Source organism: Episyrphus balteatus, chromosome 3 (genome assembly GCF_945859705.1).
Source record: "Episyrphus balteatus chromosome 3, idEpiBalt1.1, whole genome shotgun sequence".
Classification (NCBI taxonomy): Eukaryota; Metazoa; Arthropoda; class Insecta; order Diptera; family Syrphidae; genus Episyrphus; species Episyrphus balteatus.
In genome coordinates, this window is record NC_079136.1 from 23,812,739 (window position 1) to 23,839,188 (window position 26,450).

Genomic DNA, 26,450 nt, shown 5'->3' on the forward strand with positions numbered 1-26,450 from the left:
AATCGTTGAATCTGTCTCCGCGAAAAAAAAACTAATATAAAAGAAAATAATTCCAAAATGTTGTATTTGCCTAGAGGAAAAAACCCTCAAAATTTCATCGAAATCAATAACCAAAAAACTTATATGTGAGAAAAATAAGCGTAGCTGTGGGCGGATATTTCTAAAAGTACTTACAAAATATTTTATTCGCCTAGAGGACCAAATCCTCAAAATTTCATCGAAATCTTTAAAGTTGTTACCAAAAAAAATTCGATGTTAAAAAAGTGGGCGTGGCAGTGGGCGGATTTTTCCCAAAAAAAAATTCCAAAACTTTTTACTCGCTTAGATAAACAAACCCTGAAAATGTTATCGATCTCGTTAGAGCCGTTACCGAAAAAACTTATATGTTAAAAAAGTGGGCGTGGCAGTGCGCGGATTTTTCAAAAAAAAAAACTTCCAAAACATTTTACTCGCTTAGATAAACAAACCCTGAAAATTTCATCGAAATCGTTAGAGCCGTTCCCGAAAAAACTTATATGTTAAAAAAGTGGGCGTGGCAGTGGGCGGATTTTTCCAAAAATACTTCCAAAATTTTTTACTCGCTTAGATGAACACACCCTGAAAATTTCATCGAAATCGTTAGAGCCGTTTCCGAGATCCCAATTTTATATATATTTATATATATATATATATATATATAAACAATTTTAGCTCGTTTAAAGTTATAAGATTATTGGACTCTTGATCCTACTTATTTTTACAATAACATACAACCACAGATTGAGTGATTACACTAATTCTTGAATTAAATTATTCGAATGTTTTTGAAATTTAAGTTCTGCCTCTTTTACTATTAGTTGATTTACAATAAACGATTTGTTTCTTGTCTACTTCACATCGGTGCATTGTTTGTATAGTTCTGAAGCTTCTCCTAAGATCATGATCATCTAGCACTGATTGTTCTCCCTTTAATCATAAAAAGCTTCAGATTATTTAAATTATCATGAAAATTTCAAAACCAATGACCAACTACCTCAACAACTTACTACAAAACGAATTACTTTTACTTTTTCAGAAGCACTGTTTTTTTTTCATTTAAAAATTAATTTCCAATTTTTGTTAAACAACTTTTTTTATTTTCATTGTATTTGATGAAAACTATTTATCGATTGCAGTAATAATCACACAATTTCCCAGATATTCCATTTTTTTTTTCATTTTAGTCTTTGGGTTTACAAGATAAAAAAAAACTAAGAATACAAAAAAAAAGAAAAGAAAAATTATTCAAACACTATCCATTTTTTTACATTCTCACTCACAGTTCTTATTTTAAACCATATCTCTGTGTCACTTAATTTAAAAAAAAATCTTATTAAAAAAAACTTTATAACAATGATTGCACTGAAGTAGGAGAAAAATACCTTGATAAGATAAAAAAAAAACAAAATCAAAATAAAAAAAATTCAAAAAAGTAAAAATCTAAATAAAAAAAAAAAACTTAAAAAATTCTATTCAATTAAAATTATACCAAAGGTAGTAAGAGACAATTTTTATATTATTATTAATATTACTAAAAATTAGGAGAAGGTTTATAAAATATTTAATACTTTACGCCTCCGAGGTGAACGGATCCCGTGAATGATGAATCTTCAAATGTTTGTTGTGGTTAGTCTTTGTGGTGGAACTCTTGCCACATATCGTACACTGGAATGGTCGTTCGCCAGTGTGAATGCGCCGATGTTCGATCAGATAGTAGTGCCGGTGGAAAAGCTTGCCGCAGAGATCACAGGTAAACTTCTTGTTGCCGTGGTGCTCGCGTCTGTGCCGAATGTAGTTATATTTGCGAATGAACTTGCATCCGCAATGTTCGCAAGTGTAGGGCTTGATTTGTTTATGCGAATTAATGTGATTGTTGTAGTCTACTTCGCGCACAAACGCCTTTACACATTGCTCACACTTGAAGGGCTTTGTAGTGCGATTGGCATGCACCCAATTGTGTATCTTCAAATTCCACTTAGTGCTAAATGATTTGCTACAAATCAGACACTCGTGTTGTGTATCCATCGAGTGAGTAGCCATGTGGGCTTTGATACTGGATTTGGCATATATTTGCTTACACATGGGACACTCCATCGGTTCGGTGTAGTCGAATTTGTCAGAATGTGCTAGTCTTATATGACGCCGCAAGCTATTCGCATGCACAAATCTATCTCTGCAATATGGACAGCATTTTGGCTTTAGATCGTGAGTCTCTTTATGCCAGATAAAGCGAGCTTTCGATGGTAAAACTTCGCCGCAAAAACAAACGTACTCCTTGGAACGATTGATTTTGGTACCGTGTCGTTTTCGATGCTGAGTTAAATTCGAATAACGTTTGAAGCTCTTGCCACAAATTTTACATTTCAATGGTGTCTGGCCGGTATGCATTCGCATGTGTTCTACCAGAGCGCTACGTATAACAAATTTCTTTTCACAATATGTGCATGCGAAATCCTTCCAACCCAAATGTCGCTTTAAATGAACCATAAAGTTTTTCCATCTGGTAAATTTCTTGTGACATGTAAAACATTCGGCGGGATGCTCAACTAAATGCTCGTCAAAAAGCTTAACAGTAAGAAAGTCCCGCTTGCATACGAAGCAGCAAAATGACGATTTAGATTCCAAGTAATAGTTGTGTACTTCGCCTTCATTTTTTACATTCAGTGCACTCAAATTGAAATTGATAAGCATTCGATTATCTCGTGCCCGCATCGAGTCATATTTGGTGCGTGATGCACTTGTTGCACTGTTTGTCACCGCTGTTGACGAAGATGTTACTTTGTTGCTACTTATGGCCAAGTTGGATAGATTTTTATTCTTGCAATCTTGGTTCTCTTGTTCGATTTTAACAATTGCCGCTTTGGAGTCTTCATCTTCTTCGCCAATTGGCAAGGATGGAGGTGCAATTCCATCCAAACCAAGTAACAAAGGAGCAGCTCCAGCAGCGGGATCAACTGCATTCAGAGTTGCTGTGGTAACAGTTGATGTCGGTGGGTCACGTATCAGTCGACGGTTAACACGTTTATAACCGTGTTGTTTAATCATATGTGCGTTCTTCTCTTTAAGCAGTGGGAAGTGCGTGTTGCAGTGGGTGCACTGGAAGTTCTTCTTGCGAGGCACTTTTGTGATCGCTTCTTTGTTCTTTCGCTTTGATGTTGATGGAAGTGAATCAATGACTGCTGATGGTTCTTCTGTTGTTCGCAAAGGGAAACTTAAACAAAACAAATTTAGATTAAACATTAAATTTAGGACATAAGTCTGAAAAAGTACTTTTTTGTTTCAACAGATGAACTCAAATCCTGAGGGCGAAAGTAATGATCTTGACTCCAGCTCTCATGATTCGCCATGAAATTTTGATATGGATTCGGAAAGCGTACCGCAAATTCATTGTAAAGCTAAGGAGAAGCAGAAATAAATAAATAATTAAAAAGAGAAAACAAGATTTGAATAGACAAATGTATCTTACCGGCTGACTCCATGAGTTCTCCACACCACAATTGCTTTCTTGTTCTGAGATCTCACCCTTTGCTGGCATCTTTTCATCTGTTCTAATATTCAGTGCATCCGAAGTCGGCATACTACCCTCAGTGGCAGCTGCAAACGAGGTACTTCGTTTGCAGGAATCCAAATCCAGATAACTACCTTTTCCGTCCATTTCGAAATCATTTTCACTACTTTGTGACTGATACCAGGTGCAACTAGCACTGTTGCCTCCACTTGTACTTGCGCTGTATTTGTTAAAGTCCTCAGTACAGTAAATAGGTGCTGGGATATTGTGTTTGTCCTCCTCATCTTGCTGATTTGCATCACCGCCATAGAGGAAACTAAATGGATACTCTACAAAGTTAGAGTTACTTTGTTGATGTTGGGGCTGTTGGTGATGGTGTAGTTGGTGATCGTTTGGTTCATGCAAATTACTGCCATCAAGAAGCATGGATTCTGAAATCGATAGATTCTCCGATGTCAAAGATGTCATTGGCTTCGCAAACAAAGAAGGAGATGGGAATTCAGGATTTGGTTGTGGTGCAGTCAGTGCATTGCTTAGAGTTTCTTCGGTGGCTCTAATGTCCATTCCAAATATTGAATGCATTGGATGTTCCTCCTCTTCTTCTTCTTTTTTCAAACATTCATTAATGAGTGCTGTTATTTCGGCGGTTGATTTCTGCTCTTCTAAGTTGAACTCCTCTGTGTTGTGTTTTTCTTCTGGCGATATTGAATTTGCAGATGTAGATGGTTGAGGTTCAGGTGGAACCACATCATCTTCAGGCGGAAGTTTCTCATCAGGATCGGCTAGCAATGGTCTTAAGAGAATCGGATCCGATGTAACAGAAGATAAACTTTCTATCTTAATACTATTCAGTTCGTCTCGTGGTGAGGAATCTTCTGTTATAGTAACTTCTTCCTTTTGCTGTTGTTGTGGTAGATTGGAAGTGTCAGTCGTCGAGGTAGATGGTATTGGCATTTGTATTTGAATTGGCGGCATGGGATCAATGCGTGGAGTTGCCGTTATTGCTTTAGATGTACTAGCAAAATCTTTGTTTTTAGGTTTGATAATGAGCTTTTTTGGACCTTTCTTTAAAGGTCGTTTCAATGTTGTTGTTTGAAACGAACTAGTTGGTATGTTTACTTCTTCTTTGCTAACAGATTTTGCTGTTGGTATCTCATCTGTTGGCTGTGTAGAAATATCTTCTACTGGAGCTTGGGGTATTAAATTGTCTAAATTTGTTGCTTTGATTGCTTCCTCAGTCTTGTTATTTGTAGGTGTGCTGGTTCCAGCTAACTCCACATCCATATCAGATGACTTACTATTGCTTGTTGATTCCAATTCTATTTTAAGGCTAGTTGAAGGTTTTTCTTCCTCAACCTTAGTTTCATCCATTTGTTCCTCGACTTTTGTCGTTGTTTTAAGTGACGTAGAGGGTTTATTATTAGTAGATTTTTCAATCTTTGATCCCCTTCCAGTTGCAATTGTTGGGGCTGTATTGGTTTTTGCATTGCCTGTTGCAGCCAATCGAATAACACTCGTTGTTCCCGGAGGAGTCACTGATGATAATCCACACGGTTCCAATTTGGAAAAAGATGATGCTAATGAAATAGGGCAATAGGGCTCGTTGCTTTGTTGTGATTTCGGTTCTTCGACATTTCCGCTATGATCGTTATTTATTAAAACGGCAGCTTCAACATCTTCATCATCCAGACTTATTGAATCTTCTTCTTTAACTTCTTCCGGTTCGAATTTTTCAATCTTTATCAATTCAGAACGATTTTTAGCAACTTTGCCAGAAGCTATAATATTACCAACTAGATCTAGATATTCACTTAAGTCTAATTGTACATCACTGAGTACGGTTATACCGGATTTCTTTTGCGGTTGTGGTGTTGCTTGTGTTAATTGCCCTTGATCCGTCGAGGTTCCTCCACTAGTCCAACTCTCATTTTGATGATCATCTTCATTTAGTTTGATATCTTCACTGTTTGATCCGTGTTCAGACAAGTCATCTTCTTCGTCTTCATTTATTTGAACAACACTCGGTGGCATATGATAGACTCGTTCGATAACAGAAAATTCTCCATCATCTTTTTCAACACACTCGACGACATGTTTGGGTGTTTCTTGTACAATGAAATCACCATTTTCTCGTTCTAGATAGTGCGCTGTAACAGGAGACTCAGCAAATCGCAGGACAGATGGTGAGCCTGACATAACTGAGTAGGGCGAGCTTGACTGTCGACTGAATTGGGCATTTGATGAAGATTGAGGTGAACGATATAATTGTGGGGGAGGTCTTATTGGTGGAGTCATTGAAGTTCGTCTTGGAGATATTGCGTTTGTATCTTCCGATTCAGTGAAGGTAGTATCCATTGTTTCAAAATTAGACTGATAACGTTGATTAAGAGGTGGTGGTGGAAGCGGAGGTGGTAAACGCGATGGTGTCGATGATGTTGAGGCTGACGTCGATGCCGATGATGGAAGGGTGTAGTTTCCAGGAGAATACAGCGGTCGATGAATGGGGTTTGACATTAAATTTTGGCTATTTTGAGATCGAAGTTGACTTATGGCGGCACCATATGCAGGCGGTGGCTGCAATGGCTTGGGTGTTGGTTGATAGGAGAAAAGCTGTTGTTAAAGAAGAAAAAGATAAATACTTTGAATACAAAAACTAAATATTAGAATCGGTTAAACTTACTCGCATTGGAGGATGTGTTGGTCCATGTCCAGTGAAGTTATTGTTTCCACCGTGTGGGAGACCATGATAAGGTTGAAAGTTTTGATTTAAATGTTGCTGATGCTGCTGTTGATGATGATGATTTTGTTGTTGTTGATGATGTTGCTGTTGCTGTTGTTGTTGTTGATGATGATGTTGTTGATGATTATGTGGTTGTTGATTTTGTTGTTGTTGTTGCTGTGTTTGTTGATGATGATAATATGGAGTCGGTGGTCCAAAGACAGTGCTATTGCTACTGTTGCTGCTGCTACTTTCAAAAATGTATCCTTGTCCCTGTCTATTCAGGGATACGTTTGAAGGTCTTGCAGCTTGGAGCAATGCATTATTGCTTTCTTTTTCAGTCCTTTTTGTATGTACCGGTTCTACCGGAGCAGGAGCAGTGTCACTCAAACTGCCACTAATTTCCGATATCGGAGAAGTTCGTTCATCTTCTGTGGCTTGATGAGAGGTTTCATCGGGCTCTGAGATAGAACTTTTGTTGGCTTTTTTAGGAGTATCTGGTGCTGTTGACGTATCAGATGTTTCAGTTTTAAGACTCATTTGAACTAAGGCTTTTATGACCTGTTCTTTTGGGTGGGTTTCCAGATGGTCCGACAAATTCATGCCCGGAAGCAGAAACAGTGTACAAACGGGACATTGTACGTTTCCACCCATTTTGATTTTGTTTGTTTGTTTTAGTTTCGTATGAATAACACTGTATATACTTTATATATGTATGTTAAGAATTATTGCAGGTGTAGTAAGTCAGAGTTGTACTCTTTATGGTAAATATCTGTATAAACTACACCTGTCAATTTGTTGTGTTATGCTGATGAATATTTGAAAATTAGAATTATGCGAATCTTCTTCGGCGTCGTGGAAGACTCGAACAACTGTCAAATTTTCTCCATTCCAAAACCTTAATCTAAGAAATGTACCTGAAATAAATTTAAAGTTATTGTTAGGGATAAGTTTTAAAGGTCTGTACAGATTTAGGTCTTAAAGTGCAGAAGACAAAGGCTGTAGGTAAAATTGGATTCAAAAATAATTTCAACAACGCTTATAAAATTTCAGTACAAAAAAAAAGTATTTCTCAAAGGTTTTTTTTATCAACAGATGGGAATATTTTAGATATGTTTTTTTTTAATAACATTTTCAGAATATTTATTTGATCTAGATAGAACTTTGCATGACTGATTATTAAAAAGGCAGTAACACCTTCATAAGTAATTTGCATTGAATTTGTTTAATTTTCGTACCAAGTTTAAAATTGAGAAATAATTGATAGCGTAAAAATACACTTTGAAACTTGGAACACTTGCAACTTAAGCATCGATACTCTGTGTAAATCGAGCTTTTCCGCTTGAACAAAAATGTTATACATGTACATTAGTGTGGTCCACGTTATAAGGCAAAAAAATAAACCATATAATTCATTAGTTCCCCACCCATTATTTTGCTACAGACATCAATACCAACATATGCTGAAAGTTTAAGCCTTCAAAACTAAAAGGAAGAGGGCGCTCATCAGCTTTGGAATATTAGACTTTGTTACCCTTACCTTACCCTTAATATCTGATTATATCGTATTAGGACTTGGCTTGAGGTTGCAATTTGGATTAAACATGATAAGCACGCATGTTCCCGACAACCAAGTAAATGATTTTCACGTTTCTTTGGTTTTGAGTCACTAGCTCGTATTTCATTGATTAATTCTGTTTTGATAACTTTAAGCAAAAAATACTTACAGACGAATTTAAATGAACAAAAATTATTATCTGTGAAAATATCACTTAACTATTGGTTTTTTATGAAAAACTTTACCACATCATAACTTAATTCACTTGATAAATCAAAACAAGAGTTAATTACTAGGCATGAGGACCCAGCTATACCAGCATCTGAGCAAAAACTTTGAGCCTGTTGAGCGCCCACTTACACTTCAACTAAAAAGCTGAAATTTCACGTGTGTAATACAAAACACATATGCAACCAATTTTTGAGTGGGGAACAACGGAAATGTAAAAAACAAAAAATTGGACCACCCTAATGTACATATAAGCTTTTGATTAGTATTTTTATAGAAAAATAAAGCAACATTTTCCAAATTCTCAGTTTTGGATATTAAAAATAATAGTCAAATTAATTAACACAGTCACTATACATATTAATAAAAAAAATAAGCTTTTAAATACACTTAAAAAAACTTAGTTAATTTCAACAAGATTTGATTAAATAAGATTTTAGTATTGCATATTGCTTCTTAAAATTTAAAATATATATAGGTATACATATCAATTAAATAAAACTAACTAAGCGAATCTGAAAAAGCTATGCAATGAAGTGTTTAAAAAAAAAATTACGGACACATTAGAGTTGGTATATATGTATGTATTCACGTTATTTGTCCCTATCAAGGGTGCTACATTATCTACAACCACATGATTACTTTCTTTGTAGTGAGATTCTCGCATGAAAAAAAATAATGTTGCAAACAAGTTGAAATTCTTATTTAGTATTTTCTCTTTAAATCAAATTTGTATATAATTGCACCTTAACGAGAAAATAGACCAACAAAACTGTTTTACTGATAAAAAGTCATGATAACTTTAGATATTAGATTTTTGTAATAAGAAAATATTTTTTTTTTAACAAACACACAAACAAAACATAACATAATTTAAATAAAATAAAAATCAGTAAAATCGTTGCAGAAGCAACGGATACCGAGATAAGTTGCTAAATTTTGGGACATATCGTCAGATATATTCAGTAGTAGACCACAACCTTTCAGTGGTATGTACTAGGTACCAACATTCAAACCAAATTTGTTTTTCAATTCAGCTCTCAGTGCCTAACAGTGACAGATAACTTTATGATAAATAAAAATTTAAAAACAATACTGGTGGGTCCTGCAATTCTGTCTGTCTGTTTCTATCTCAGGCTATAGCCTAATCGACTCCCGCGACTTTCTTCAAACTTGGCAATTAAGGTTTTTGGATGATCTCCTAGAGGCGAAATTCAATTTTTATTTTTCGGACCAAAATTAACGGTACTCGCCCTGTGATCAAACTGAAATATAAAACGGGCCTAACGATTTTGATTTTTTTTAAATACGTGTATTGTTGCGCATAAGGTCCTCTTTTGCATAAAATAAAAAAATATATACATATCGTGGGCACGACGCCAAAACCACGAATCTGCAAAATTGTAGTTTTGAGAAAAACGGCTTCAAAGTTTTGAAATCTCATGCAATCTTATGGAGACTCGTGTACGGAGAATGGAAAATGCAGATTCGCGGTTTTGGCTTTGTGCCGACGATATATTTTGAACCGTTATTAACGTACCTATATCCTAGAACCGTGTTCTTTATTTCTGATTTTCTCGTAAACCAATCAACCGATTTCAACGAAAATTGTTGTACAAAAACGTTTTAGTAGCCTTAATTTAAAAATTTTCAAAAGTACCACTTTTTAAAACAGCATAATATCTATACCAATTTTTATTTTGAAAAATTTTCAAAAATTTTTACCTACAATTTTTTTTTTTTTTTTTAACGGCTCATAAATAAAAAAAAATACAAAAATAATTCTAAAAATCCTGTCATACTTTATTTTGAGATTAAAATGATTTAAAAAGCTGGTTTCGTAATTTCAAAAACTGCTTTTATTATTTTTTTTTTTTTTACTAAAATCAAAATTTTGAACGCTAAAAACTTTTTTTTTTTTTAATCAAAAATATTAGAAAATTTTTACACTTAAAAAATATATTTTAACGTCTTTTTGTTAAAATTCTTTAATTTACATGTATTTCGATGGGATCAAGGGGCACGGTAGTGCCCAGCCAAGTTCTCTAGCAACTTTGGCACTACACCCTTATTTACAGGAAACAACTCAGGCCATTTTCGACCCCCCTCTAACTTCCACACCAAAGATGCTAGAAATTTCAAACTCGCTACATTTATTGAGCTTGTCAAAACAAAACTCCTCACAAAATTTTAGCCTTTTACGATGAGTAGTTTCTGAGATATAGGGCTTCAAAAATAACAAAAACCGTAACTGACTGACTCACTCACTCACTGACAGATCATCAAAATTATGGAGAACTTCCCGTTAACGTAGAAACTTGAAATTTTACACGGTGATAGGGCTTGTGGTGTATACAAAGGGAAAAATCGAAAATTTGAGATTTTCAATTCAGGGGGCGTGGCATCCGCCCATTTCCTCTGAATTGTCATCAAATATTATAGAGCACTTCTGACTATCGTAGAATCTTGAAATTTGGTAGAATGGTAGAGCTGGTAGTTTATACAAAGGAAAAAATTTAAAATTTGAGAATTTCAGCCAGGGGGCGTGGCATCCGCCCATTTCCGCTGAATTTTCATTAAATATAATAGAGCACTTCTGATTATCGTAGAATCTTGAAATTTTGTAGAATGGTAGTTTATACAAAGGAAAAAAATTTAAATTTGAGAATTTCAGCCAGGGGGCGTGGCAACCGCCCATTTCCGCTGAATTTTCATTAAATATAATAGATCACTTCTGATTATCGTAGAATTTTGAAATTTCGTAGAATGGTAGAGATGGTAGTTTATACAAAGGAAAAAATTTAAAATTTGAGAATTTGAGAATTTCAGCCAGGGGGCGTGGCAACCGCTCATTTCCGCTGAATTTTCATTAAATATAATAGAGCACTTCTAATTATCGTAGAATCTTGAAATTTGGTAGAATGGTAGAGATGGTAGTTTATACAAAGAAAAAATTTAAAGTTTGAGAATTTCAGCCAGGGAGCGTGACAACCACCCATTTTCACTGAATTTTCATCAAATATAAAAAAAGTAGTGAAATCACAACAAAAACATTACTGTTAAAAAAGTAGCCAAGTTCTCCTATGTTGAAATTATGCTGGCACAAAAAGTACTGAGATGTAAAAGTGTACCAAGTTCTAAAGTTTGGGTTCAAATTCGTATCAATAAAATTTTGATTGTTTACTTGGCAATTTTTGAAATAACTTTAAAAATCGGTAATTAAAAGAAAAATTGTCAAGAGAACAATCAAAATTTTATTGATACGAATTTGAACCCAAACTTTAGAACTTGGTACACTTTTACATCTCAGTACTTTTTGTGCCAGCATAATTTCAACATAGGAGAACTTGGCTACTTTTTTAACAGTAATGTTTTTGTTGTGATATCTACTTCATTATCAAAGGTTAAAAGTAAAGCCATTTAAATTTTTTTGTAAACCATTTTGAACTATTATGTTGATACTTTTAAATTTATCTTTTATAATTTATTTCATTAAAATCTTTAACATTCAAAGCAACTTACACTTATGTCCCGGTCGTACACTAATATGTTTTTGTCTGTCCGACAAAAAGTTAGTCTTTTAGGTTTGTGCCGTATTAAATTTTGAAATTCCAAAAAAAAATTAACCCTGTGCTATATAAAATCAATCTACAATTAATTGCATTCAATATAATACCTACAACACATTTTTGATAATTCGTCAAGTATACTCTGACTATCTATTTTTGATAATTCGTCAAGTAAACTCTGACTATCTAGCCTCTACTACAACTACTAAGTTAAAATAGAAAATACTTGGAAAACTTAAGGGTTGATACCAACTTCGCGAATAACGAATTCACCAAGGAATTTCCCTTTCCAAAAAAGAAGAAACCCTTTTACTGTGTGTTTTGTACTTAAAGTTTACGAATGCTTCATGAAAAAGCTCTTTCATTTCAAACACACAGAACTTCTACTCTACCTACCTATAAAAAAAAACACGTTATAAAACCAAACGAGATGGAGGTCAATATAATGACAACACACACTCTCTACATCTCCATACGTTGTCGTCATCGTCTGTATGTCAAGTTTTTTTTTTTTTTATTGTGTCTACACATGGATCGGCTTCAGCCTGCAAATTTCCACGATTAATAACAACAACTCAAAGTAGACCTCTGACTATTTTTTATTGATGTTGTTGTTTTTTTATTTTATCAACAAATACAAAACACTACAAATACTATAGAAATAAAAAAAAAATAAAAAAAACTCTACAACTCTACACACATGTGTGAAGGCGATGATGGCGACACCGCACGAGCTACCACTAACTAACTAACCAGCACTTAGCCAGCCCTCAACTCACTCACATGCATTTTATAAAACGATACCCAAAATGAATACATCAATTTTTCACCTGCTTGCTTGACTAAGAGCAGGCAATGTGTTCTTTCAGTGCATTCTTCCTTCCTTTACTCATATTATGGCAAATACCCAACAACAACAACCAAAGAAAAACGAAAGATTAATCAATCAAAGGCAGTGTAGAAGCAACATGAAAAGATGAGAAGAGCTCTCCTCGCGAATCAGCCGTCAGCCGGAGTCGAGTCAGAGTCTCAATCATTAACCCCCAAATTATCACAGGCAATTTGCTTATTTCTTATTTCAAAAAGTCATTTACCTTGGATAAACATGAAATATACAACAACAAACAAAAAAAAAAACAGAAACAAAACAAGAACCAGAGCAAAGGAACAACAACAAAAAAGAATTCACTTACGTTGTTCTCCTCGACGACGAAGATTCGAGTGTAAATATTAAATTTGTTCTTCTTCTTCCAAGTGGAGTCATATTGAATTTTTTTTTTTTTTTGTTTTCCAAGTTCTTTGTGACTCTTGTGGGTTATGAGTTATCACTGATATGAAGGTTTTTTTTTGTTATTTTATTGCGGTTTATTGATTTTTTTTTTTTATTATTTTATCATAATCGTGGAGCAGAACTAAACGCAAACGAAATATAATTCAAACGGTTTTCGAAGCTCCACAGACGAGATAAATGATCTGGTTTTAAGGTTTTTAGGGGAGAGAGAGAGTTCAATGATTGTTTTTTTGTTGTCTCTGAAGCTTTGTCCACTTATCTTTTAGTTGGTTTTGGCTGGGTTTTAGTTGGAGTTGTTTTTTGGTTGGAATTGGATAAATGCCTAAGAAGAGCAAGTTACAAAATATTCAACAACTCAATACAGAAATATTAGAAAATTTATTTAAAATAAAAAAAAAAAAAAACACTATAAGAAAAAGAATTTCAAAAAAGGAAGGAATTTTTCGCCCTCTTTAGAGAGAATGGTGATCATCATCGATTAAAAAGCAAAAAAAGCACACAGAAAACGAAAAAGAGAAGAAACTTTTTTTCCTTCTTTCGATTTTTATCAAACGTCCAAGTGGAAGTGGAGTCGATTCGAACGACGACGAGGTTGAGGCTGAGGCAAAAGGTAGCAGAGCAGAGAAGCACCAGGCAGAAGCACTAAACACAAAAGTCGTCGTTGTCGTCGTTCTCGTTTATATGGAAAATGGAATATGGAGACGTCGTTGTCGTTGTCGTACTCTTGTATACTCGTCGTCGTAGTCGTTTCATTCGTTCGTTCAATGACATAGAAAGAAGAGAAAAAAAAAATAAAAATTCACACTCACACGATTTTCACAAAGAAATTTTCCACATTAATTGATCACATTTTCACATCATTTATAGTTTAAATTATAATTTAAATATTGAATTTTTAATTTATCGAAGAGATGGTGGAAAATTTCAATAAATTTTGGGAGAAATTTGAAAAAGTTTTACAATTAAAATGACGTCCGATGTGAAGTAGACATGTTTATTTTAATTGATTAAAAAATTTTTTGTGTGGATGATGGGTAGAAGTTTTGTAGTAGAACGTGTGGTATGTAGAATGTAGTAGATAAAAATTGAAAACAAAATGGTGCATTCGATGTTTTGAAAAGTTGAAAAGATGTTGCCAGATTAAATTTATTTGATGTGATGAATTCCGTATGGACATACACCGACAAGCTGAATATCTGTCAGAATTAAAAATAGAATGACAAAATGAATAAATGCATAATTGTATTGAAATAAATGTAATTTCGCTGAAGAATTTACGTCGACGGATTCAACGGATAGCACTATAAATACTTTTGAGAACCCAGAAGTTGAAGATCCATATAGGCCGCCTCCACAGGAGAAAATTTTTGTCATGTTGACGTATCTTAACAAAAAAATGTCTTGTGGAGGCTCTCCATTTCTTGTTATGATTCAATGTTAAACAATCGTGTCTTCCATTTTGTCTGAACACGAATGCGTCTAACATCGAATTTGACAAATGTGTATTTTTTCTTTTAAAGTATAGTTTTTTTTTTTTTCATTATTTTTTGTCCTCTCATGAGCAAGGTTGTCTCCGTAGTTGCGGATGAAAAAATATACATATTTGTTTTGTTTTGCGAATTTTTGCATGTTTTATGTTGAATTGAATAAGATTCCATGAAATGGTATATACTTCTTGAATTTATTTATTTATTTTGAATCTATTTATTTCTTTAAGCCCTGATTTTTCAATCGTCAGTTAGCCTATCAGATGAATAAAAACTGCCAAATGTCAATATAAAAAAAACTTTTATTCCTAGGAATAAGCTCTATCTGAGGTTTATCTGACTATTGAAAAATTGGCCCTAAGCCTAGTACGCAGCTGAAGCGAAACTAAATTTTTCATACAAAATTTCGTTAAGTCAGCTATTACATGAAGCCTCAAGAGGCTTGACTCTTTTTTCGAATTTTCTTTTGATAATCATTTTTTGAGGTGCGTACTATTACACGATGCCTCTTGAGTCAAAGACTCAAATTTGACATTTCTCTTTTGATTTAAGAATTGTTGTTGTTGTATTCCACCAAGAAGCAAAAAGAAATGAAAGGGAATGTTGAAAAAAGAAAGAGTGGGAAAAGAAACGTCAAAAAAGAGTCTCAGAATTTTGGCCTACCACTCTCCGGTCGGATAATTTTTTGTTTTATCTTCTTTCTCTTTTGCACTCATTAGTTTTGAAAAGAGGCGCGCCTCTTGAGGCTTCATGTAATAGCTGACTAACGAAATCTTGAACGAAATTAAATTTGTTTTGTTTTTGCTTTTCAACTTATTTTGTGCTGTTTTTTCTTTAATTTTTTCATTTGTATTTTTATTATTTTTACTATTCTATAATACACCCGATGGTATTTTTTTGTTAACATGTTCACAGTTGACTTTGGAGACTTCGTTTCGCTTCAGCAGCGTACTAGGCTTTAGAAGGCAAAAAAACAAACCAAGCAATAAGTAAGTACATGTATAAATTGAAAAAAAAAATAAAAATAAAATGTATTCTTACAAAATTGACGACATAAAAAATAAACGTTGTCCGCAAAAAATTATACATTATCCTCTGGCGAACAATTGCATCTGTAAAGCTTTATAGAACCAAAATTGTTTGTCGGGACATCTACAAAATAACAATTTTCATTTTCTTGGCTAGACAAATTATGTTCGGACATTTCATTTCATATGCCTCGTTCACCAGTGGATGAGATATGATTTTTTGCGGGCAAAATTTATTTTATATGCCGTCAATTTTGTATGAGTACTTCTTTTTTTTCAATTTATACATGTACCCAACTAACAATTTCGATGATATAACGATGGTGAGAAGCTTTTTGTCATCACTAATTTCACACCTAAAAGACTCATATAACCCTGTTTATCATCAAAAAGGCCCCCTTTTTTTACTCCTATTAAACCTATAAGAAGTACGATGAAATACTCCTGTAAAGTTTTTCATCAGTAGCCGAATGTGGTATTCGATCCTATAAATGTGCGAAGAAGTACACTGTAAGACTACTGTGAGGTTTCTCATCAGTAGCCGAAAGTGGTATTCGATCCTATAAGCCTACCACAGAATTCTTATTGGAAGCATAATAGGGCTATTCAATACTCACCAGGAGGGAGGAAAAAAATAAAACCGAATAAAATAAAAAACGAGAAATTATTTATACAATATTTTATTTTTATAAACAAATACCTATACACTTCAAATTTACCCGCAATAGCACATTTTCTATGCTCTTCATCACACTTAGTTCGAAGGCCCATACTAACAGTCTGCAGACGTTTTATTTCAGCATTTTTACCTTCCAGGGCTTTGATTATGTCCAAATGGAACTCAGCCTTCATTTGATCTAATTTCGATTTGAGAAAATTCTTTTCGCCTTCTAGCTTATCGTTTTCTTGTTGAAGTGATGCAATTTCTCCAACGAATTTTGCATTTTATTCAGCTAGCAGCATTTATCTCAAAGATTGTATCTAAAAACAAAATAATTAAAATAAGAATAGAACTGAACAAAGATGATTCTTTTAGAGTTATACGATTGGGAACCTTATTTTGCAGAAAGATAACCAATTTACTTACGCTGTTGTTCATTTAGTTGCCTTTGGATTTCCTCCATACTGCTGATAGATTCATCTCCACTTTGATTGTTAGAAGAGTAGCCATATTTCCACTGGTTTTGGTAGCAGTTAAAGCAGCGGTCAAAATATCACCATAATAGATTTCATGAGAGCGACAAATTGTTCTGGTGCTACATCGGTCATTGAGCAAAGATCGATGATCCCAATTCACTTTGTTTTCGATCAACCGAACTGCAATTGCTGTATACAAATTGCAAGACCTCTTGGATCCATTATCCCTTCTTTTCATAATGAATCGAAACACCAATAAGCTGCGCAATGGCATTGCGAACGGATTTTTCTTGCTCCTGGATAAATGCATTGAGCATTCATTGTTTAATCCTGTAAATTAATACAAAAATGAAAGAATATTATATAGGGGAAGAAAATTGCATTTTTATTCTTACTCCAATTATTGCTCGGGTGGAATATTTTCCAATTGCGTAGTTTTCCAAAACGCTTTTCCGACAAAACAGCCGAATATTGGATTTTAGGTTTCTTTGATGAAACAACGATCTGGCTGGAATAGTTTCGGGATGCTTTTGTAGTCTTTTTGCGAATCATCCGTTGCCTGCAAAACAATTTTACAAAATTAATGGTTAAAAATATAAATTTAAAGAAAGTTCAGACCAAAAAAAAAAGGTTTTCCATTTTATTCAAGTTTAAGTCTTTCATGTAACTTTTTCAGTTTTGTTAGTCTGCCTCTTTCAAGATGTAATAAAAAATATGTTGGTTAAATTCAGTACTGCAGCGACTACTCTCATCCACTACTTTTCATATTTTGTAAGGTTTTGCATTCATTCATTTTATTCTGATCTCGCTGAGCGCGCTCTGACCATGTTCCTTAAAATGTTCGGAATGAAAAAAGAAATACAATTTGAAGCTCTGAACGTTCAGAGGAAAAAAAGAAACTTAATTATTTGTTTGTCAGTTCAGGCTCTGTTCTAAACTTAAGAAGAAAAACGCCTATTGATCTGATCAAAATTATCTTATTTTATCACCCTGTGAATAACAATACTGAACAAACAATTATTATGTTTCGGGGAGTTCGTTATACAGATGACTAACAGCGGCAAACAGCTCTTCAATTAAGTTGTTAAGACAATTGGCCTACGTGAAGTTTGCTTCTTTCGATTGCAATATACCGATTCGAGGGGTAACCTAACATGGATAAAATTATATAAAAAGGTAATGAACCAAGATGTAAAGAAAAAAGATACAGTTCCGCCTAAGAGGCAAATTTTATCCAGAGGATGTTGCCGAATAACTCATCCAAGACATAACTCTGTGTCTGTTTTACTTGCAAGTAAAAAATGCCATATTGTCTTATGAAATCTATTGCCCGCCAGTTCTATTAGCATCGTATGCCGTTCAGACACGCCATGGTGATCACAATAAGAGCACCCACACCGCTGGTTTCCTATCCAACGACCAGACGTATCTGAAAAAAAGATTTTTTTAGTTGCATTGGACTTCAAACGATTTTAATCCAATAATTCAAAAGTCTTGAACCGATATTGCACTCTAAATTTTCAAGAAGCGAAAGAAACTTATTTTTTAATTCGATTCAACCGGGGCTGAAAAACGAGTGTCTAGAGTATTCATTTCAAATAAAAATATTTTTTTAAATTCATCTTCCAAGAATATTAATTTTCATTTGTCAGTTTCATGGTTCCCAACTTTATATTAAATTTATTTATTTTTTTACAAACAGCTCACAACCGTGACCACCCCGATGTATAGATCTCCAGAAATGGTTGCCACCTGGAACAATTATGTTAAAGACCCCAAATTGGATATCTGTGCTTAAGGATGTGTTCTTTATTGTTTATGTTTCCAAAAACATCCATTTGAAGTTTCAGCCAAGCTACGAATTACAAACGGAAATTATACAAAGCCATCAGATGCCGGATTTAATTGTTTCCATGATGTCATCAAATAGTGAATAACTGTGAACCCCTCAAATAGGTTTAACATTTCAACAATTTTAGATCGTTTGGCTGGGATATCTTAAACGAAAAATTGGTCATTAAAGAGACCAATTGAATTGGTGGTAAGTAATTTTTTCTGAAAAGCAAAAAATGACTTACATGTTTGTTTAATTAAAAGGGAAAAACCATTAGTAATACCACCAAGTGGTTCACCGGAAAACAGTCCAGCAACAACAAATGCACCTGTGCTCTCTCCACTTCCCTCACGACCTACACCACGAAGGCCTACACATTCTCCCAACCTATCGGCCTATTCAGACAACAATGTCTCAGATAGTTTTCCCCAACATCAACAGCAGCGTCCAGCAAGACCACCACCAGCTGCGGGATCCGTGCCCGATCGTCCACACCAGCCGCCACGATCAAGGCCAGCACCACCCATACCCCATATAGAAACTACAACCAATCCGGTTTCAGAAGTATCTGAGCAACAAACAGAAGCACCTTTGGTAATGCCAGACATTACAGAGAATAGCAAAGAGCATCCTTATGCAAGCACATTGCCAGCTCCACCAATCGATTTGCTAAATTACGGAGGAGGAAGCCAATCAATGACTCAAAATCCAACAACATCTTAAAGTCAGCCTGATATTGCATCGACAAAAGAGGCTAGCTTTGATTTGTTGGGATCATTTGATTCAGGTGTTTTACGTTCAGCTCTAATACCTGATATTTTGGGTAAGTTTTTTTTTTTAATTTTTCAAAATTCATAATTTTTGAATAATGATTTTAAATTTTTGTGTGGAGATAACAGTCAACCAAAATCAACAGTTGGATTAGATGATATATTTGGATCAATTAGTGCACCGGCCACTGCAACGGGGGGAAGAAGCAAGGCTCAAACAGGTTTGTTTAAAAAAAAAAGTCAAAGCATATTGATTATAATATTTATTTGTTTGTTTTTGTAGGTTGAAGCTGCTGCTTTCTTGGATGCATCAAGAACACCGCAACGTCATCATGTTGCCGAAGATGAAAACGATAATAAAGAAGAATTGGCCAACGGTGATGTTGGTGGTGATGTGTAGATTTACAAGATGCTTAGAAATTGCTTGAAGAAGTCGTTGTTTTACCGATATTGATGCCATATTTTTTAAGGCAATTTATTATTTCATATACCTAAATACCATATACATAATATGCAATTTTTAAAATTTTTTTTTTGTTGACATTCAGTTTCAGTTAATTATTAGTTTGATGAAATAATTAAAAATGAAATAAAAATCATAAGTTTTTTTTTTTCGTATGTTTCCATACTTCCATTAAGGCTGCTGTTTTCCGTTAATTCGATTATGTATAATCTTTAAACAACAACAACATATTGAAAAGGTGCTACCACCAAATGTTTATGGCTAGATTTACCATAACAGAAACACGAAACTAGTAAAAAGTTACTAAAAATCTGGAACTTGAGGTGTCATAATAAGTTCTCTGCATAGTAAATGAAGTGTGTCTGCGCTTTTGTTTTGTGAAGATAATTCGTTTCGTATCATCAGCTTAATAAATCAATTTATTTTTTTTATTAACAAATAGTAGGGTATGACGTTACAAACAATGCCGCTGCGGGTGTCAGTTTTAACCCTCTACTGCATACGAAGCCAAATATGGTTTTGCCTGTTTGTATGCACTTTTCTCTTCTCTGTCACAAAAAAATGGTAAAGATTAATTACAATCCTCTTCTTTGTGTTTCTGAGAACCCATAGAGATAGTTATTTCGTGTGTCCGACACAAAATAAAGGTGTATTTTATGATCACAGGTGAGTCGATCAGTCGTGTGCATTGAAATCGAATGTGTAGAATATATTCATACTTTAAGTGCTAATTACTGCGTTTGTTTGGAAAGTAAAGTGGAATAAAAAAATTTTTTTTGATCGATTGTCTAATTGTGTATGCTGTGAACCATATTTTTTGAAAAAAAATTATTGGACTGGTCTTGGGAGGGTAAAAAGTACGGAAGCCATATTTGGCTTCGTATGCATTGAGGGGTTGTAAATCTACACAATTTGTTAAATTTTTTTATTGGAAAATTTTGTTTCTTTACATTGTTATTTACCTTGGAAGTATGTTTTACTTTAGAAATGGAGCCCCTTCGCTTTAAGAGACATTTTTCTCATGTTTACCCCATTTCCAGCGGCGTAACCACAAAAATTTTAGGGGGAAGGGGGCTCACCTATAATATTTTTCAATAATTTTATTACTTTTTAGTTTTTGTAAGATCTGGGAAAATGTTGGAGCAAGACTTAATTCGGCAGTGGAAAGAATGTGAGCCAGACAAAATATATATAACGGACAAAAACAAACTGCTTTTCTCGGTTCCATGTCTTAAAATGAGCCAAATTTGAATTAATTCTTAACCTTTTGTAATGCAATGTATTTATTTTACTTTATTTTGTTTTTAAATGATAAATATTTATCTTTTGATATTTTTAATTGTATTCTTTACATAATCTGAGTAAAAAAATTAGTAAAATTTCTTACCCCTTAATGCATAGGGTAGATGTACCAATACCCGAACAGTTAACGGAAATTCAAAAGTAAAAAAGCTGCAAAAAATTATTTATTGAAGAAAAAAAGTTAAAATATTTTTTTTACGAAAGGTGTAAGAATACTTTATTATAAAAAAATAAAATTTTGTCAATGAGTACAAAAGTTTTCTTATAAAAAAATAAAAACCGAAGTCATGTCGTTTTCACCAGAAGCCGAACACAAGGTGCCTGATTCCGAACACTAATGTGCCTAATTCCGAACACCATAAATTTTAACAATTTTCTTCTATTATTTAGATAAAAACTCTTTTACAATTAATTTAAATAACAAAAATATGGAACTTTCAAGGTAAACAAAAATGTTCCATACATATATATTTATAAACCATATAGGAAACGGGCCTATGTCATTTGGTTCTGGCTCTTCAATGGGCTCAGTTTTGTCGGTGCTTCCGATACAAATTTAAGAACGGTTTTTTAAAACGAACTTTTTTTTAAGTTATGGCTATGAATACGTAGCGTTAGATGTGCATTCTAATAACTGGTTGGTAGACATATAAGAGAAAGTTACTATGGATGCATTTTGTATGGTCGACCGCGAAGGGATTAATTCCATATTTGCGCAATGCATTTGTACAAAACCAAAAAGGTCTTTATTTTCTAAAACGTGCACAACAGTCCGCAGAAGTTTGCTTTTGTCACCTAGGAATTTTCCAACGTTCGTTGCCTTTTAAACTGGTCCATTCCCACATTGAAGCTCGACAGTGACTTTTGAGCTCCAACATCTGCCGGCTACATGTGTAGCACGATGTGGGTTGTATTCGGAGAAGAAATGAAGTGCATTTTTTTTATGAAGTATGAGTAATTATTTATTTTGTTTAAATATTTATAAATTTGTATAAATATTTATTAAATAAATAAAATTTAAAGCAGTTGCCTAGTTCCAAACAGTACTGTTCGGAGAAAGGAAAATCATAAAAATTGGCTTCCTATTTCCGAACAGTTTAAAATAAGAATAAGTATATACAATTTAAAAAAAAAAAAATATTAAAATCAATTACTTATTGTCTAAACTAATGCATAAAATTATAAAATTTAGCCTAAACTTTATTTTTATTCAAAAAAACACTATTTCATGTGACCACTCAAACTAATTTTTTTACAAAAAAAATACGATAATTTTACGCATCTGATCCTTCCGACAAACTGAAAGCTATTTGAACAAGAAAATATAGATTTCTGAGCGAGATATCGCAAGGAGTGATCGAATATAGTATATAGATTCTAGTTTAACCGGGTTTTTACTTCTAACGGGACAAAACAGTTTGATTTTACATATTTAAGTGAAAAGTGTTCGGCTACTGGAGCTGTTCGGAAATGGGTACATCTACCCTACGAAGCCAAATTTGGCTTATAAACAAATTTTTTAAACAAATTAATTTAAACAAATTTTTTTAATGAAACCCGTTTTTAAACAACCCAAAGAACCCATGTAAAGCATTTTTTAATTTTTTCGTCCGCTAATATTAATTCATGCAGTATAGGGTTAAATGTTTGTATATCGCTCAATTTTTGTATTCCCGACCTTGAAATGACTAATCGATAACATTTTAGAAACTAGAGACATGCTCAAAGTACCTACTGAAATCGAATGAAGTGCTGTTTTTAATTAAATAAATAAAATTCAGCAAATAAATGAGCTTGGATTAGTTAAGTTAGGCATTTCAAAACCTTAGCTATTTTTTTAAGGTGGGGCTTTCAATGCTATATGCATTTTTATTTGGTCCTTGGGTTTCGGAAAAAAGATTACTTTATTTCTATTCCATTGGGTTGGTTCCTTATTTGGTTTGCATAAGGAACAAATTGAAAGGAACAAAAGTCTCCTTGTAAATGTTGAGTTTTTGGAATCGAAAAGGGGTAGACAGACTTCTTATTGGGGTGTAACATACAATCAGTACTGCTCATAACTGATTAGAGTGAAGGTATTAAGAGCAGTTTGGAGTTTGTCAAGAAGTAAAGATGCGGTGAGACAAGGTCTCTCTAAGCAATCACTTTGAAATCCTCAATTTCAGTTCAATGTTGATATTGGGGTATCCTACTTAGTTATGGTAAAAAAAAAACAGCTACGGCACATCAGTCGGATTTGGTAGTGCTTGCTCAATTTAAATTTAAAGAGTAAAACTGAATCTGACAAGATAAGTGAACGACTACTAGGTCACTTAAGTCACGCTGTTCGCGCTAAATTTTAACCGAGATAAAATTCCCATACAAGTTATCGATCATTTGTATGGGATCCATTTTAGCTGATATAAAATGTTTCGTTAATTTGTATGGGAGCTAAAATTTAGCGCGAGCTGCGTACCAGGCTTTAGAATAAAACTTTTATTTTATATAAACTATTCAATAGGCATGATTTCAAATATAGCTTTAAAGATTCAAAATGTGAGACGATTATCGTCTTTTTGATTATCATTTTAAAAAGTAATGAAATGATGAAAATACATTTTTCGTTCCAGCTGATTTACATTTGAAGTGTTCAAATGTAAAACTAGAAAAATAAAAAATCTCCTCGTGTCAATGGGGGGACATTTGTGCCCTTTTTGACGCTTGTTATTTTTGTTTTTATCTAGTTTTAAGTAGTTACCTTATCACAATATGTACACTCTGAAAAGTGCCTTGAACAACACTTAAATATATATGTTACTAACTAGTAAAGTTATCTATTACTTTGTACACAGGATATCTAAATCATTTTATGAATATTTATGCATAAGCTAGATTAGTCCAAGTCAGCAATGAACCTAGTCTTAGTATTATTACTTTAAAAAAAATGTATTTAAATGAAAGTCTCAATAAACTTTGAATTGAATAAATTTCCTGACCCGAAAATAAAAATTAACTAGTCAATAACTAAGTTACATACCACACTTAAGCTGGGAATCGAACCCAATCCCTTGTACTTGGACATCGTTGTCAACTGCTTTGAAGAATTTTGAAGCGAGTTAAGCATCTAGATGATTTCTCTAAGCAATGAGTGTTCTGGACTTGCGACAATCAAATCGTTCAAATGATAATTTTTTTTTTTTGACGTTTCCAACAGGTGGGCTATTTGATCATAGAAGTCTTATCATCAGTCGAATTTCAACTAAGGCATTTAACTTCGGTTGAAGAACTTTCCTCTTCTCTGACCATACCTGTAAATGAATTTATTAAACAAAATTATTAATTTTGGTTAGATGGATTTACATTTAAATCGGAATTCGAGTCCAAATAATCATCAATTAATCATCATGGGAAGTTCTTTTCAATATTTGCCTTCTTTGTCGACCCTTTTGGAAGCTGCTTTTAAATCGAATTGATCTTTATTTTCAGTCTAACCGAGATTATAAACAAGTATTAAAGAGAAATTCTAGTATAGATCAAGATACATTCTCTTCGTAGCACCCAAAACAAATTGGGTCCTTGGCCAGTTCTTCTCACAGCTCTTGGAGGTGTTCGGCATATGGAATTTCTCTCTTGCATTCCTTTGATTTTACGTTTTTTTTTTTTGCTTTTAATGCTTAAGTTGCCAAGATATTCTACAATGTTCACAAATGAAAGGAATTTAAAATAGAATTTTCTATTGTTGAAAAGAACAAAATAACTTCACTCAAACGTGTTGTAACTTGTTGAGTAAATTTTGGAAGATTTTCTTGTTCGCCGAATGTCGTGCATGTTGTTGGACATTTTGTTGAATGTTGATAAGTACCTATTTTTGAAATAAATAATTTAATTTTTATAGCAAAAATGATCACTAAATTGTTTTTATAGAAATAAAATGAACAAAACAAAATGTAGCTAAAAAAATGTTTCACAGATGACAGATGAGCTGATCCATAGACAAATAACACAAAAGATTTATACATTATTAATTGAAACAAAAATAAACACAGAGCAAAGGACGCCTTCCCTTTCACATTACCTGCCCAGATTATGGGTTTTGACTCCGACGGAACCCCACATCTGTATCAGACAGAACCGTCTGGTATTTATTACGAATTGAAAACCAATGCAACTGGTCGCTCGGCAAAAACAGTTCAAGATTTCCTCAAGTACAAACAACGCATTAAGTAGATGAGGAAAATGGTGCTGTTAAAGCTCTCTTGGGAGTAGAACAATCGGGACAGAAGAATCCAGAGATTGCGGTCATGCAAAAGAACAAACCCACTAAAAATGCTCGATGTTCGCAGTCAATTGAAAAACATGTAGCGATTATTAAAAACACGTAGACTTTTACATGTATATTTTTATGAAAGTATTTATTTTTTTAATTTGTTTTCATGAATCAAAATGTAGCTATTTCAATATTGTACTTGAAAAGGTAAAGTTACAACCCGTTCTTTGGCGTCCTTTATAGAACAATCGAGAAGCTGAGTATCATGCCTTCTATAAACCCTTCCAGATGCTACATTTTGTACACCTGTAAAGCTTTATAAGAATAAAATTGTTATGATGATAAGAAGCTTTTAATGACCTCTGTCGTGGATTCCTATAGGATTAAATGCTTCTCGACATCGTTATAGTGTGCTTATAGATAATCTTCTCATCACACCTATAATCCCACTATAAGATACTCCTAAAAAGTTTTTTAGAAGTATAAATATCAGCGTTTACTGATAATTTTTTTACCGTGGGTAGTATACCAGCCTTATAGGTGCGAATAGCCCTTTAGACTTGCAACCCGTAAGCAAAAATGTTAGTTGGGTAATCTATGGCTTGGTTTTTTTTTTTTTTTGTTTTACCTTCTAAAGCCTAGTACGCTGCTGATGCGAAACGAAAAAATTTCAGGTCTCCAAAGTCGACAACGAAATGCTAACGAAAAAATATCATCGAGTATTCTGTCAAAGTCAAAATAAAAAAATTCAAAATTAATTTAAAATCAAGAAAATTCAACAGAAAATAAAATAAATCTTGGAGTCAAGAAAAATGCACAGGACAGTAAAAGTCAGTGAAAGTGAAAAACGAAAAGCAAAACGAAATTTTCCGTTCAGGATTTCATTAACGAAATTTTGTATGGAAAATTTCTTTTCGCTTCAGCACCGTACTAGCCTTAAAGTTGAAGCGAAAAGAAATTTTCCATACATAATTTCGTTAAGCCTAGTACGCTGCTGAAGCGAAACGAAAAATTTTGAAGTCTCCAAAGTCAACATGTTGACAAAAAAAATACCATCGGGTATAATAGCAAACTAAAAATAATAAAAATAGAAGTAAGAAAATTCAAGAAAAAACATCAGAAAATAAGTTTAAATGCAAAAACAAAACAAATTTAATTTCGTTCAAGATTTCGTTAACGAAATTTTGTATGGAAAATTTCGTTTCGCATCAGCAGTGTTCCAAGTTTTAACGAGTTCTTCAATGAAAAATTTCGTTTTGCTTTTCGTTTTTTAATACGCGGCTCTAGCGTGT

General features: G+C 33.6%; 1 protein-coding gene and 2 long non-coding RNA genes across 9 annotated transcripts; 1 reads left to right on the forward strand and 2 right to left on the reverse strand.

The window, feature by feature from the left end:
* Positions 1-1,091: 1,091 nt before the first annotated feature.
* On the reverse strand, positions 1,092-13,892 carry LOC129913547 (uncharacterized). 2 transcript variants are annotated; one of them, XM_055992283.1, is made up of 6 exons: positions 13,703-13,892; positions 12,794-13,213; positions 6,207-7,162; positions 3,485-6,136; positions 3,289-3,413; positions 1,092-3,229 (listed from the first exon to the last, which is right to left on the reverse strand). In XM_055992283.1, exons 3-6 carry the CDS (start codon positions 6,897-6,899, stop codon positions 1,588-1,590), a joined length of 5,112 nt encoding a protein of 1,703 aa, XP_055848258.1. In that variant the 5' UTR covers positions 6,900-7,162; positions 12,794-13,213; positions 13,703-13,892; the 3' UTR covers positions 1,092-1,587. The 2 variants fall into 2 exon arrangements, with proteins under 2 accessions (XP_055848258.1, XP_055848257.1); XM_055992282.1 differs by lacking the exon at positions 12,794-13,213 and having other exon boundaries at positions 13,701-13,892.
* Positions 13,893-16,129: 2,237 nt separating this feature from the next.
* Positions 16,130-25,121, reverse strand: LOC129914583 (uncharacterized). Of its 6 annotated transcripts, none has more exons than XR_008772204.1 (8): positions 24,967-25,121; positions 24,655-24,753; positions 24,252-24,583; positions 23,929-24,199; positions 17,162-17,374; positions 16,939-17,102; positions 16,494-16,873; positions 16,130-16,387 (listed from the first exon to the last, which is right to left on the reverse strand). It is a non-coding gene; the product is annotated as an uncharacterized LOC129914583 (long non-coding RNA). The 6 variants fall into 6 exon arrangements; XR_008772203.1 differs by lacking the exon at positions 17,162-17,374 and having other exon boundaries at positions 16,132-16,387; positions 24,252-24,378; positions 24,434-24,583; positions 24,967-25,119; XR_008772202.1 differs by lacking the exon at positions 17,162-17,374 and having other exon boundaries at positions 16,131-16,387; positions 24,650-24,753; positions 24,967-25,119.
* LOC129914584 (uncharacterized) lies at positions 17,603-18,755 on the forward strand. Its single transcript, XR_008772205.1, has 3 exons — positions 17,603-17,719; positions 18,246-18,584; positions 18,641-18,755. It is a non-coding gene; the product is annotated as an uncharacterized LOC129914584 (long non-coding RNA).
* Positions 25,122-26,450: the final 1,329 nt, after the last annotated feature.